At 50.1% G+C, this 13,112-nt stretch overlaps 1 protein-coding gene across 7 annotated transcripts in view; it reads left to right on the top strand.

The window, feature by feature from the left end:
* The window catches only part of FHAD1 (forkhead associated phosphopeptide binding domain 1), a 117,752-nt gene that overhangs the window by 64,147 nt on the left and 40,493 nt on the right, over positions 1-13,112 (top strand). For all 7 annotated transcript variants that reach the window (XR_014779805.1, XM_084784911.1, XM_084784910.1 and 4 more), the window contains 5 exons: positions 2,755-2,825; positions 3,730-3,870; positions 9,594-9,701; positions 9,934-10,041; positions 12,250-12,357. Coding sequence is in view for 6 of the 7 variants with exons in the window: in XM_084784911.1 (XP_084641037.1) it covers positions 2,755-2,825; positions 3,730-3,870; positions 9,594-9,701; positions 9,934-10,041; positions 12,250-12,357 (536 nt within the window). In the remaining variant the exon portion in view is untranslated. The remainder of the gene's footprint in view (positions 1-2,754; positions 2,826-3,729; positions 3,871-9,593; positions 9,702-9,933; positions 10,042-12,249; positions 12,358-13,112) is intronic.

The following is a 13,112-nucleotide window of genomic DNA, read 5'->3' as shown; positions in this document are numbered from 1 at the left end:
CTGGGGCTGGCTTACAGTTCAAAGGCTTAGTCCATCATCATCATGGTGGGAAGCATGGAGGTGTGCAGGCAGACATGGTGCTGGCTTCTATATCTTGAGGTCAGCAGAGGAGACTGTGTGCCGCACTGGGTATAGCTTAAGCATAGGAGACCTCAAAGCCCGCCCCCACAGTGACACACCTCCTCCAACAAGGCCACACCTCCTCCAACAAGGCCACACCTCCTCCAACAAGGCCACATCTCCTCCAACAAGGCCACACCTCTTAATAGTGCCCTTCCCTATGGGCCAAGCATTCACACACATGAGTCCATGGGGCCTTACCTATTCAAACCATCATGCCATCTGATCTTGAGACAGTCTGACAATCCCTCTCCACTTTACCTTCTATCTCCCCTCTCTCTCTCTTTGGTCCTCTGTAGCTCCCAACCATGATTTGGCCCTTCTCTTTGGCTCCTGGGTCACAGATGGTGGCTGAGTGAGAGCCTAGACTGGTCCTGTCCACAGGCACTGTCCACTTCCTCTCCGACCAGCTCCCCTTTGGGTCCTTCCTGTTGCTCAGATCCCAAGAGCCTCTGAGCCCTCATCCTTTCGCTCAGGCCTGCTTCTGCAGCCTAGCTCAGTGCATCGGCTCTGACTCCCTGGGCATCCCTTTGGCTACAAGCAAGTTTCCTGCCTCTTAAGTCAGAGCAGGAGACTCTTAACATCTCAGGCTATCTGGCCATATCTAGAGTTCCTTTTCTTCTGATGGGTTGAACAAGAGAGAGACTTCTGACACCTGCAAAGGCCAGGGAAGCTTTTAAATACCCTATAGGGCAGGAGACAGCCTCCACAGCTAGGAAGGGCTGACCCACCATGCCAGTAACACCAAGTAAAGGCATCTTGTCAGCCCCCTTCCTCTCTAGCCGGCCCAGCTTTGATTCTGCAAACATGCTCGTCCCAGAGTGGCTCCCTGCTCAGCCAGTAGCTGAGCATCCATAAGTCAGACCCCACAGTCACACTGACAGGAGTCCTGGGCCTGCCAGAGCAGCCGCTGTGCTCAAAGCTCATCTATCATTTGGGGTGATGACAGGACGCATCCGTGGTGAGGCGTTCATCCAATTCCCAGAGCACCAGGCACATGGGGAGGGGGTGCGCCATACATTTCAGAGGTGTTGAAATCAGGTCGGTACATTTTAGGCTCCTCCCAGGCCTTCCAGAAATGATCTTCAGGTCTTTAGCCTCCCTCTCAGCTTCTAGAACTCCATTCCTTCCTTCATAGTCCCTTCTCGCTTTCATCACTCTGCTACTAAGCTGCATCCCAGCCCTTCTTTTTCTTCTGCTTTTTTTTTTTTCTCGAGACAGAGTTTCTCTGTGTAAGCCTGGCTGTCCTGGAACTCACTCTGTAGACCAGCCTCTTCTGAAACTCAAGAGACATGCCTGTGTCTTCTTTCCAGATGCTGGGATTAAAAGCACAAACCACCGCCACTCCTGACTCACTTTTGCTTTTGAGACAAGATTTCACAAAGTCGCCCAGGCTGAATTTGACCTGACTCCACGCGTAGACTATCCTAGAACTTGCGATCCTCCTGCCTTAGCCTCCCAAGAGGCTAAATCACAGGCCTGTGCAAGAAGGACTAGCTCTTTCTTTATCTTCAAAGCCAGCAATGTAATTTCCTTGGATCTCGCTGAAGTTTCAACCTTGGCATTTTCTGTGTGGTTAAGAACACTGGTTATTCTCGCAGTCCGATCCCCAGCATCCACATGGCTGCTCACACTGTCTGCTCCAGGCTTCAGGCCTCCATGAGTATCAGACAAGCCCATGGTACACAGACATACATAGAAGTAAAGCGCCTATACACATGAAATAGAAGAATAAAAAAATCTATCAGCCTGGCAGTGGTAGAGCCCACCTGTAATCCCAACTCTTGGGCAGCAGAGGTTCAAGACCAGCCTCCTCTACAGAGATGAGTTCTAGGACAGCCAGGGCTACACAGAGAAACCCTGTATCAAAAACAAACAAGTAAACAAACAAACAAACAAGTAAATCTCTCTACTTTTTATCACTTCTATTACCTTCTCATCTATCTGTCTGGCACCAAGGCTCCCTCTGTCTCCTTCTGATAATCTGTGTGACACTGTTGCATCTAGACAGATAACCCTGAACAACCTCCACCTCAGAACCCTTAACCTAAGAGCACTGGCAACGTCTCTTCTCTGTATTCACCGGTCCCAGGATCTAGGGCCCAGGTATTGGTGACTCACTCAGCCAGCCTCTTCCTATGTTCTAGAATGCCCTCCCTCACTCTCTGCCCACACCTAATGGCTCCTCAGCCAAACGGCCCCTCTGCTGAGACCCTCACACTCCTCTGTCCTCCTCCTGTTACTTGGGTGCCACTTGTGGTCCCTGTGTGGTTTGTTTTTTGTTTGTTTGTTTTGAGTTTTTTTTGAGACAGGGTTTCTCTGTGTAGCCTTGGCTGTCTGGAGTCACTTTGTAGACCAGGCTAGCCTCAAACTCACCGCGATCTGCCTGCCTCTGCCTCCTGAGTGCTGGGATTAAAGGTGTATGCCACTACGCCTGGCCCCTGTGTGTTTCTTATCTGACACTCAGACCATTACTGTAAGGCCTGGAAGAGTGTGGCTTTGTAAACTTCCCCACTCTTAATTTGCATACAGGAAATGGTGCTTTATTGATAGGTTTTTCTGTTTCTACCAAACAAAGGCATGCATAGGAGATAAATGGATACTTACCTCTCTTCTGGGCCTCCTCTTTTTAAGGGTTCTCTTTGTGTCTGATATATCTTCTGGAACATTACAAGAAAATTATGAGCCAGATCCAGGAGCTTCAGGTGAGTCTTTAAGTTCTTTTCTCCCCACTCCCCCAAACTGAATCTGTATTTGTCTTCATGCCTTGGATGAGTTGGCCCCACCCTCCTGCAGGAGAGAAGAGTTGCAGGAAGGGATTGAACCCGGTGTCTGAGATGGCCCACAAAGGAATAGACAAACCCAAGGACACAATCTCCCGCATGGCCTCCTGGGATAGCCACAGGGCTTGATTTCCTCCAAGGAGGGCCAGGGCAGCAGCTCAGCAGATACAGGTGCTCGCTGCCAAACCTGATAACCTAAGTTCAATCCTTGGGTCCCTCGTGATGGAAGGAGAGCACTGACTCAGTCAAGTTGTCCTTTCCTCTCCACCTGAACGCTATGACACACGCATGCCTGCACATACATGCTCCGTGACACACACACACACACACACACACACACACACACACACACGTGGTGAACCAGATCTGACCCGTGGACCACCAATCCCGTTCTGCAGATACGGACATCAGCGTTCAGAGAGGTTGGTGATAAGCTGATTGCCATACAACTAATTGTAAAAGGTCAAAAGCCTGAGGCCCCTGGCCCTTCTGGCTGATGCTTACTGAGAGCTTACTCCATACACACCATACACTGGGCTAAAAGCTCAGCATCATCATTTCATGAGTAAGATGCAGGCACCTCATGTCGGAATAATGGGCAAAGAAGTAGAGTTAACTAGAGCAAAGATTTCTATCCAGAACTAGAGTGTGACATCCTAATACTCTTGCTGCTTCCTCACCAGACCAAGTATGGTTCAGCCATGTTTTCAACGAGCTTCTACTGAGACCTTTGCTCCCCAGAAGATAAAACAAGTTGTGAGGAAGTGGCAAAAGGACTCCTCAGTCTCTCCCTGGTGGGCTTCAGTCAGCTTTTCTCTCTATGCAGGTCCAAGTGAGAGCTTTTCAAGAAACTCAGCAGTCTCTGCAGCAGGAGCACCTGGCTGAGAAGGAGAAGCTGATTGAGGAGAAGCTGCAACAAGAGGAGAAGCTGAAAGCCAGCGTTCAGCAGCTGACAAAAGAGAAGGAGGTAAGGTGGTCTGTGGCAGTTCCGTTGAACCTGGAGAGTGAGGTGGGAACTTTCCATGGGCCACTGGGGGCTTTGGGCTGAGCAGTAGCCTCTCCCGTTTCTGAATTGGTGTACTAGCTCTAAATGATTCAGTTCTAAAACTCATAGCCATGGGCTGGAGAGATGACCCAGTGGCAGCATGGCAGCTCATAACCATCTATAATTCCTGTTCCAAGGGATTTGACACCCCCTTCTGGCCTCTGTGGGAACTGCACATAGATGATACACAGACACACACACAGGCAAAACACCCATACATACTAAGTAAAAAATAAGCAAATACATAAAACTTTAAAAAGAAAATAAAACACAGGAAGATCAACTGGAAAAGGCAGTCATGTTGACAGTTTGGAAAATGCTACTGTATTTGTTTTGTATTGCAGTTGACTATACAAACCGGAGCCGCTACTGCAGATCTTGGTTTGTAAGTGTCAGATGACATGTAAGCAAAACCAATTTCAGGTCGCATCAACCTCTTTCCCCCTAGGTCTGTAGCTAGGAAAACAAATTGGCCCAAACTTCTGCTCATCCTCCTAGAGTCCAGGCCAAGCAGAAAGCCCCTCCCACAGTGGCTCACACAATAACGTCCCTGACTGATCTGAGGGTCTCTGTCTGCTGCCTCAGAGGTGCCATGTCTGCTTCACAGATCTGACAGCCCCTAGAGGCTCAGACATCCCAGATCTGCACCCTAGGCACAGTGGTGGAGTACCTGGGGCTTTTCCAGAGATAGCCCCAGGGAACGCAGCACTAATCAGATGCAGTATTGAAAGCAGTCTACGTCACAGACTAGACTTCTCAGCTGTGATCGCCTTCACAAGGCCGGAGCAAGCCCGGGCCTATCCTGTCGGGGAAGGCTACAAGCACACAAGGCCCTGCCTGTTCTTGAAGATCCATGGACAGTTAATGTGGGCTGGGGAGGCGGGGGAATTTTCTTCAGTGATGTAGCCACTGGCAAGATGCCAGCCAATGCTCCTATAAGCAAGACCTCATGAAACAAATTGGGTCGAGAGAGAAGAGAGAGAGAGAGAGAGAGAGAGAGAGAGAGAGAGAGAGAGAGAGAGAGAGAGAGAGGAAAAGAGGGAGTGTATGAAGTAGTGTGGATTACTTGAGAAGAGAAAGGGGATTGGAGAGAGTTGGGGGGGGAAAGAGGGGGCAATGGGGGTGAATATAACCAAAACACATTATATACATGCGTTTAAATGTCATCATGAAGCCCATATTGTGCATAATTAGTATATGCTAATAAACTTTATCATTTAGACTCTGAGGAGAAGGTAGGTGTGTGGCTCATGCTCTGGAGTCTGTAGCATTCTGACGCACAGCCATAGCTCATACCCACAGACTGGGTATGTAGGGCCGTGCACGTTGTGCCCCCACCGGATGAACCCCAGCTCCTCCCAAGCATTTTCTCTCTCCTCAGTGAAGGACAAGGCCTCCCATGGCATCATCACCTCCTCATAGGCTCCAGTTCAGTGAACCCCAACTTGTACAGTTCGTCTCTGTCTCACACTCCGGCTCCCCAGGCTTCACTCCAACCTCCAGTTCACATCCAGTTCCTTTGGAGATTATCTGTCTCCTCCTACTTCTCTGTCTTTTCCTTCTGCCTTTTCTTTTTATTAGTTATTCAGTGTGTAAGTGTGTGTGTGTGTGTGTGTGTGTGCGCTTGTGTGTAAGTCCAAGTCCAAGGACAGCTTATGGAAATCAGTTCCCTCCTTCCATCATGTGGGTCCTGGGAATCGAACTCAGGTCGTCAGGCTTAGCAGCAGACACCTTTACCTGTGTCTCACCAGGCCCCTTTCTGTCTTTTGTCAAATGGAACATATGAAATGGGAGAACCAGCAGCCAAAAATTGTGTATGATCCTTGTAAAGGTGAGATTAGTGATGGCTGCTGTGTTTGTCTGCCTTCCCGTTGCTATGACAGAATGCCTGACACTAAAAAAGAAAAAAAAAGTCAGAAAGAAGGAAGGCGTCTCATTAAAGTATTTTGTGTTCGTATACAAAACAGTGCGATTTATTATGACAGTTCCTGCCTATATAACATTCTATTTGACCATATTCACCCCGTTACCCTTATATGTCCCCCCATTTCCCCTCCTCCCCTTAATCATCCCCTTGGCTTTCATGTCACACACTTTAATCTACATTCCACAGATGTAAGAAAACATAAAATAAGGTTGAGCATGATGACACACACCTTTAATGCCAGTACTCAGGAGGCAGAGGCAGACAAATCTTTGGAAGTTAGAGACTAGCCTGATCTACATAAAATGTTCCAGGCCAGCCAGGAATATATAGAGACCCTGTCTCAAAAAAAAAAAAAAAAGAAGAAGAAGAAGAAAAGAAAAAGAAAAAAAAATCTCAGTATGCTTAAAGTAAAGCTGCAATTTAACATTGGATTCCTAGGTCCTGGTGTAGCCTGTGGACCAAAGCTTGGGCCCACTTCATCAGTTCCACATGCCAGAGAAAAAATGTTGGCCCTTCTGCATCTGGCTTCTTTCACTTGACATGGTGGTTTCCAGTTCCCCCCATCTCTCTGCCAACACTGTAATTCCATGCTTCTCTATGGCTCCCTTGTTCAATGTGACCCATTTTTTTCCACAGCCGATTACCTGCTAAGGGGCGTCCACCTGGTCCCATGCCTTAGCTGTTATGAATGGCCCAATGACAGACCTGGGTGTGCAAGTACGGCTGCCATAGATTCACTCCTCCAGAAGCTGAGTTATAGAGTAATTGTGTTTAGCTTCTTAAGAGGAAGGAGGGGTTTATTTTGGCTCCGTTCTCCATGTTTGCTGGACCCCGTGCACTTAGCAGAACTTCACGGTGTCAGGAGCATGTGGCAGAGAGAGCTCTGCACTTCACAGTGGATGGGAAGCAAAGAGAGAAAGGGTAAGGGGACCAGTCCTAAGGTTTCCAGAACCTTCTAAGACTGCAGCACAGGTGGAGGCCAAACACGTTCAAATGCAGGAGCCTGTGTTTCAAATTCCAACCACAGAAGCCTAAATCACAGCGGGAGATTTTGGAGAACAACTAGACGGAGGAAAATAAATCAAAACAAAAACAAAAACAAACCTTTATTTCCACAGAGAGAATCAAATCAAATCTGGAAGGGACCTAAAACCTTCTGAATCTTCTCCATCCCTCCGCCTTCTTGCTCTCTCTTCCTGACTGACTTCCCCACTTAGCAGCAGCCTTCCCAGCCCCGTGTGAATTGTTTGACTCAGGGGTTGGCTGTTTCCATTTGGGGGTGATACTTCAGGCTACATGGTGCTCACCCCTGTGGTCACCAGCTCGGGCCTCTCTCCCTCTCACCCCTTGTGAAATTATTCCTGGAAGATGGCATCTGAAATGATGCCTCAAACCCTTAGACACCCTCAGCATATCAGCCGGTCACACAGTGACATCCACACACGACAAAAGTGACAGCCCCACCCAGACAGATTGCTATTGTCATGCCCACCTGGCTCCCTGTCCTGCTTGACCCTATAGAGTCATCTGAAAGAAACTTTGTAGGCCTTAGTCCCAGGGTGTGTGTGTGTGTGTGTGTGTGTGTGTGTGTGTGTGTGTGTGTGTGTGTATGTCTGTGTCTGTCTGTGTCTGTGTCTATGTGTACACACTCATGTCATGGTACATGTATGTATGGAGGTCACTTTCTGGAGTCAGTTCTGTCTACCATGTGGCTCCCAGATGCTGAACTCAGGTTGTCAGGCTAGGCAAGCAAGCATCTGTACCCACTGAGCCATACCACCAGACCCTTCCTTGTTTTCTGAGACAGAGTCTCTCATCGGCCTGGAACCTTCCAAGTAGGCTAAACTATCCGGCCAGTGAACCCCAGGAATCCACTTGTCTCCTCCCCAGTACTGGGACTACAAGTGCACACCACCGTGCCTGGATATGTGTGTGTGTGTGTGTGTGTGTGTGTGTGTGTGTGTGTGTGTGTGTCTATGTATCTGTGTGGTATACATGCATATGGTTATGTATATTCATATGTATACAGGGCATACATATGTGTGCAACTGCAAGTGCATATGGGAGTCCCAAGTGCATGCACACCCATGCACTTGAGTGTGGGGGGCCAAGAGTCTTCCCTGATCACACTCCGCATTATTGACTGAGTCGGGGTCACTCAGTTGAGCCCAGAGCTCACCCATACAGCCAGTTGTCAGCTTGCTCCAGGACTCCAGTGTCTCTGCTTTCAGAGCACGGCAATCACAGGCAGACTGCCACACCCAGCCAGCATTTAGCAGGTGCTGCGACCTGAACTCTGATCCTCTGGCTCGAACATTTTTTGTTTGTTTGTTTGTTTGTTTGTTTGTTTTTGTTTTCTCGTGTGCTGTCTCTCCAACCCCACATCTGTTTTTAAGTGAAAGCTGAGCATCAACTCAGGTCCCTGTGCTCGCAAGGCAAACGCTTTACAGACGGATTGAGCCATCTCTCCAGCACTGTCCTGGCCTTTAAGTGACCCTTCCTCCTGCACTCTGCTACCCCCCATTTAACTCTCTCTAAAAACAGCACCCATTTTAGCTCATCCCTCAGCCTCCTTCTAATGGATTCTGGCTTTTCTAAGGACGTTTTTTCCCAGTGGCAAAAAAAAATGCCAGGTTCCTTCATTAAGCCAGTGTCCCTTTCTTTTTTTCTTTCTTTCTTTCTTTCTTTCTTTCTTTTCTTTTTCTTTTCTTTCCTTTTTTTTTATTATGGACCTGAGCTGCACCTTCTTAATTTGTGCACACACTTCTTTTTTTATTTTATTTTGTTTTGTTTCGTTTCGTTTTTTGTTTTTCAAGACAGGGTTTCTCTGCATAGCCTTGGTTGTCCTGGACTCACTTTGTAGACCAGGCTGGCCTCGAACTCACAGTGACCCGCCTACCTCTGCCTCCTGAGTGCTGGGATTAAAGGCGTGCGCTGCCACGCCCAGCTGTGCACACACTTCTTACTGCTGTAGAACAACATCAGCAAAGCTCCTCGTCAGGGGCCAGCTGATAAATGGTTCCAATTTTGCAGACTACTTTTTGCAGTCCGTGTCATGACTTCACAGCTTTGCTCTTATAAAAACCAGCCGTAGACCGCACATCAACAGTGGGCATGGGGCGTCCAAAGAAAACTTTATTTACAAAGCAGCAGTGAGGAGGGGGCGGGGCGTGCATGTATACAGGCCGTTTGCTAACCCTGGTCCTAAACTCAGCCATCTTCAGTCCCACCACCCCAAAGCCGCCTTCTCCATCCATCTGCCCAGGGCTGGCAGGAAGCCTTTCCTTATGTTGGTTTAGAGCGCTTGCTTCAACGTCAATGAGGCTGATTCCCCCAAAAGCTCTGACTAAGCCTGTTTCCTCCTCTGCAGAGTGGAAGCAGATGGCTGTCCCTCCGCCAAGAATCTCAAGCTGATCACTTCGTCATTCCTTCCTCACATCAGCCCAATGCGGGAAGCCTTTAGTACTTATCTTATTGTACTGATAGGGACAGTGACGCCTCTGTGCGTGGAGTCTCAGCTGCCAGGTCCCGTAGCTGGGAAAGCTCCATCCAGGCCCCTCACCCGCTCCCCGCCCCACTCCAGGCTGCCTGCTCCAGGCCGGAGACTAATGTCCACATTCTCTTTAGGATGTGGTAAGGACGAAAGCGTGAACCTGACAGAGTCCACCTTCCCTGCCATGGAAACTAAGTCTGTCTAACAAGGGTCCTTGACTTGCAGGCCCTGGAGACAGCCATTACCCAAGAGAAAAACAAAGCGAGGGAGGCTTTGGAAGGGGAGCAGACGAGAGCGCAAGAAGTGGAGAGTCGCTTGGCCTCCCAGAAGAAGGTAGGCAGCTCAGAGATGGGGAGTTGAGGCGGCCTGGGTTGTCAGCCAGGACCTACAGTCAGGCTCTCACACGGGCCTGCTTCTTCCGAGCCGAATGGACCACTGGCTCTTCTGCCGGGGGGCCCCCGGGTGAGGCATGCTGAGTCTGGGCAAGCAAAGCAGGCAGAACCCAGGGAGAGTCCACTTCCTGCCATGGCAACAGGTGGAGTCAACAACAGCTCTTGGCTTGCAGGCTTTGGAAGAGAGCATCGCTCAGGAGAAACACAGAGCAAAGGAGGCCCTGGGGAAGGCGCAAGCCCGAATCCGTGAGCTGGAGAGCCACTTGGCCTGCCAAAAGGAGGTATACCCAGCTTGAGAAGGCTGGCTGGGGGTGGAGGTGGGGGGCACTGTAGGAGACAGAAGAGGAGGTGAGGACTTGGGGGGCCCTGTCCTGTGCTGTTTGGCCTGGCCTGGGCTCTGCAATTGGGAGAAACATAGAGGGTTTGGAAGAGCGCCATGGAGGTGTAGCCTTGCCAACCAGTTGAGAAGAAAGAAAAATGTGGATGTGGTGAGCTAGGTGCGGTGGCTCCGGCTCTTCACCCCAGCACTGAGGTCAACTCAGTCAAGAGGCTGAGAGGAGCACTGTTGAGTGTGAGGCCAACTAAGGCTCTGTCTCATGGGTGACAGTATGACACCCAGGGAGAGACAGGTCGGGTAGCTGTCGCATATGTCTGCTCTGAAACGTCAAATGGGGATGATTGGATCTTGAGAGAACACCCCAACAGCGTCCTAAACTCACCTATCTTCATGGCTGGCAGGAAGTCTGTCTTAGGCAGGGGTGAGTCAAGGTCTTTCTGGCCGAAGGGTGGCCACCATCAACCCATCTCGGGCTTCCTTTCCACATAGCAGTCCAGTTGCTTAAAAAACAGGTGCTGGCTCCTATATCAGTCCCCAGCCTGAGTCCCACAACCCCTGCCATGCATAGCAGTATGGAAGCCTGGCCTGGGTCCCCTTCCCCACGCACACTCTTGTCTGCAGAAGTCACAGACTACAGGCTACAGCCAGCTCTCCCTGGACTTGGGCATAACCCTCACTTCCTGACAACCCTCCCTCCTACGTGCAAGTCCACCCATTCTGATGTAGCCAGGGAGACGTTTACAAGTGGCTTCTCACCCAGCACTTTGTCAACAGTGTTGCCAAGGTTTGCCCTGGAGTTATGTCTCCAGACAGGGTCAGGAGATAAGGCTGTGTGTATGTGTGTGTGTGTGTGTGTGTGTGTGTGGTGTGGTGTGGTGTGTACGTGTCTCTGTGTGTATCTGTGTTCTTCAGGGAGTCACTTCAGTCAGGTGCCATCCAGGAGTCAACAAAGGCTGGCAAAACCCTTGAATTTAGAGATTCCAAGATGATGGCGGCATGGGGGGATGGGGGATTGTGGGGGGCCCTTGGCATGTCAGAAAAAGTTAAGTCCCTGGGCCAGGTGTGGTGGTGCACACCTCTAATCTCTTCTCAGACAGTAGAGGCAGGTGGATTTCTGTGAGTTTGAGGCCAGCCTGGTCTACATGCAAAACCTACACTGTAAGACCTTTCCTTAAAAAAAAAAAAAGAAAGAAAGAAAGAAAAGAAAAAGAAAAAAAATTAAGGTTCATGCAGAGTCTGGTTGAGGCTTACCCTAGTTCTTCAGAGGGTCAGGCCACCTCTGACAGGGCCCAGAAAGAACTGGGCAACCTCCACTGGATTTTTTGTGTGTTTCTTGCGGATTTTGTTTTTGTTTGGTTGGTTGGTTGGTTTGGTTTTGACAGAGGATCTGTTAGCCTAGAGGCTGGCCTCAGACTCACAATATAGCTCCTCTCCGCCTCCTGTGGATTAAACCTCTTCTGAAGGCTGGTGCCCTCCCGTGTTGTGGACTGTAGTGTTGCAAGTTCCAGAGACCTGATGTGGAGCTGGGTGTAGAAAGGAGGTCCTGTGAAAGCTAAGGCGGCTTTTCTTGGGATTTTTGGCTACTGTGCCAGGACCACGGTTTCTGTCCTCTGGGGATGCAGTCTGCAGCGAGTCCATTAGCAGAGTAACAGCGGCAAGAAACAGACCAGATGAAACCCCATGGCAAAGGACAGCGGAGCACTAACCCAGAGTTCTTCCCTCATCCCGGGGCATCCCTAAAAAGCTCACTCTGAACCTGCTAGGTTCTAGAGGAATCCAGGAAGTGGTGACTGGTTCATTTATGCCCACACCTCCATCGTCCCAAAACCAAGTCTCCTTTCAAAAAATCAAAAATTTGTTTCATTAGTTGGAGAGTGCATCATCAACAAGACTCTTCTCCCTCAGATCTTAGGCCCCTTTGCTGGCTGGTCCCCTCCCAGGGCCTTTGCACATAGCCTGCGTGTTTGCTGTGTTCGGGATCTTGGCCTCCCTGTTGTCAGTGTGGCCCTGAGCCCTTACCGCTTCTGTCTAATAAAAAGGGCTCTTAGCAGCAGCTTCCCACAGGGGTAGCACAGGGCATGAGGTCATCCTGGGGGTAACATGGATGTCCATCTTAACTGGGCATGCTGATGTTATTGACTCTGCCTTTCAGGTTTTGGAGGACAACGTGGCTCATGAGAAAAGAAAAATGCGGGAAGCGCTGGAGGCAGAAAGGAGGAAGGCACAAGACCTGGGGAATCAGCTGACCAAACAGAAGGAGGTAGGAGCAGCCAGGGTCGTCCAGAAGGCCTTCCAGCCAGGTGTGCCAGGCCGACCTGCAATCCCACGGTCGCATTGCTGGCACACCTCTGCCGGAAGTGGCCAATGGCTGCCACCCACGAGTGGACCCCTCCAGACCCTCTGAAAAATGAGATTTTTAAGCCCTTCTCTGAAGCTACCAGAAATTGTGCCTACGAGAATAGGGAACATGTCCCAAGTACTCTGCCCCACCTCCCAGAAGCCAGGGACTTCCCAGGATGAACCTGTCCTGGTGCCAACACCTACCGGGTCAGACAGAATACTCGTGACCACATCGTTTACTGATGCCAACCGGGAAAGCAGGAACGAGGAGCCCCTCCCTCCTTTATGCTCCTGTGACCAACCGAGGACATGGCTCCCTGCTCCTCATAATCCCTCACCTCACACCCTGGCAGGCACCTCGCTCCTGGAGTTCTTGCCCCAAAACCTCTGAGTCACTGGTTTCTTGTGATGGTGACTCACCTTGGCTTTCCCCTTGCAGTGAGCTTGCCCTCTGTCTTAGGCACTGTTCAGCTGCTGTGAAGAGACACCATGACCAAGGCAACTCTTACAAAAGAAAGCATTTGATTCAGGGGCTTGCTTACAGTTTCAGAGCGTCAGTCCATTATGTCATAGCGGAGGTGGGGGATGGGGGTGGGTGAGGGGGGCGCGGCGTGGTGGGAGCACGGCAGCACTTGTGGCACTGGAGCAGTACCCGAGATGGACTTCCTGAGCAGA

Source organism: Acomys minous (assembly GCF_964271855.1).
Source record: "Acomys minous genome assembly, chromosome: 6".
NCBI classification, from domain to species: domain Eukaryota; kingdom Metazoa; phylum Chordata; class Mammalia; order Rodentia; family Muridae; genus Acomys; species Acomys minous.
This window is presented reverse-complemented; position numbering and strand designations above follow the sequence as displayed.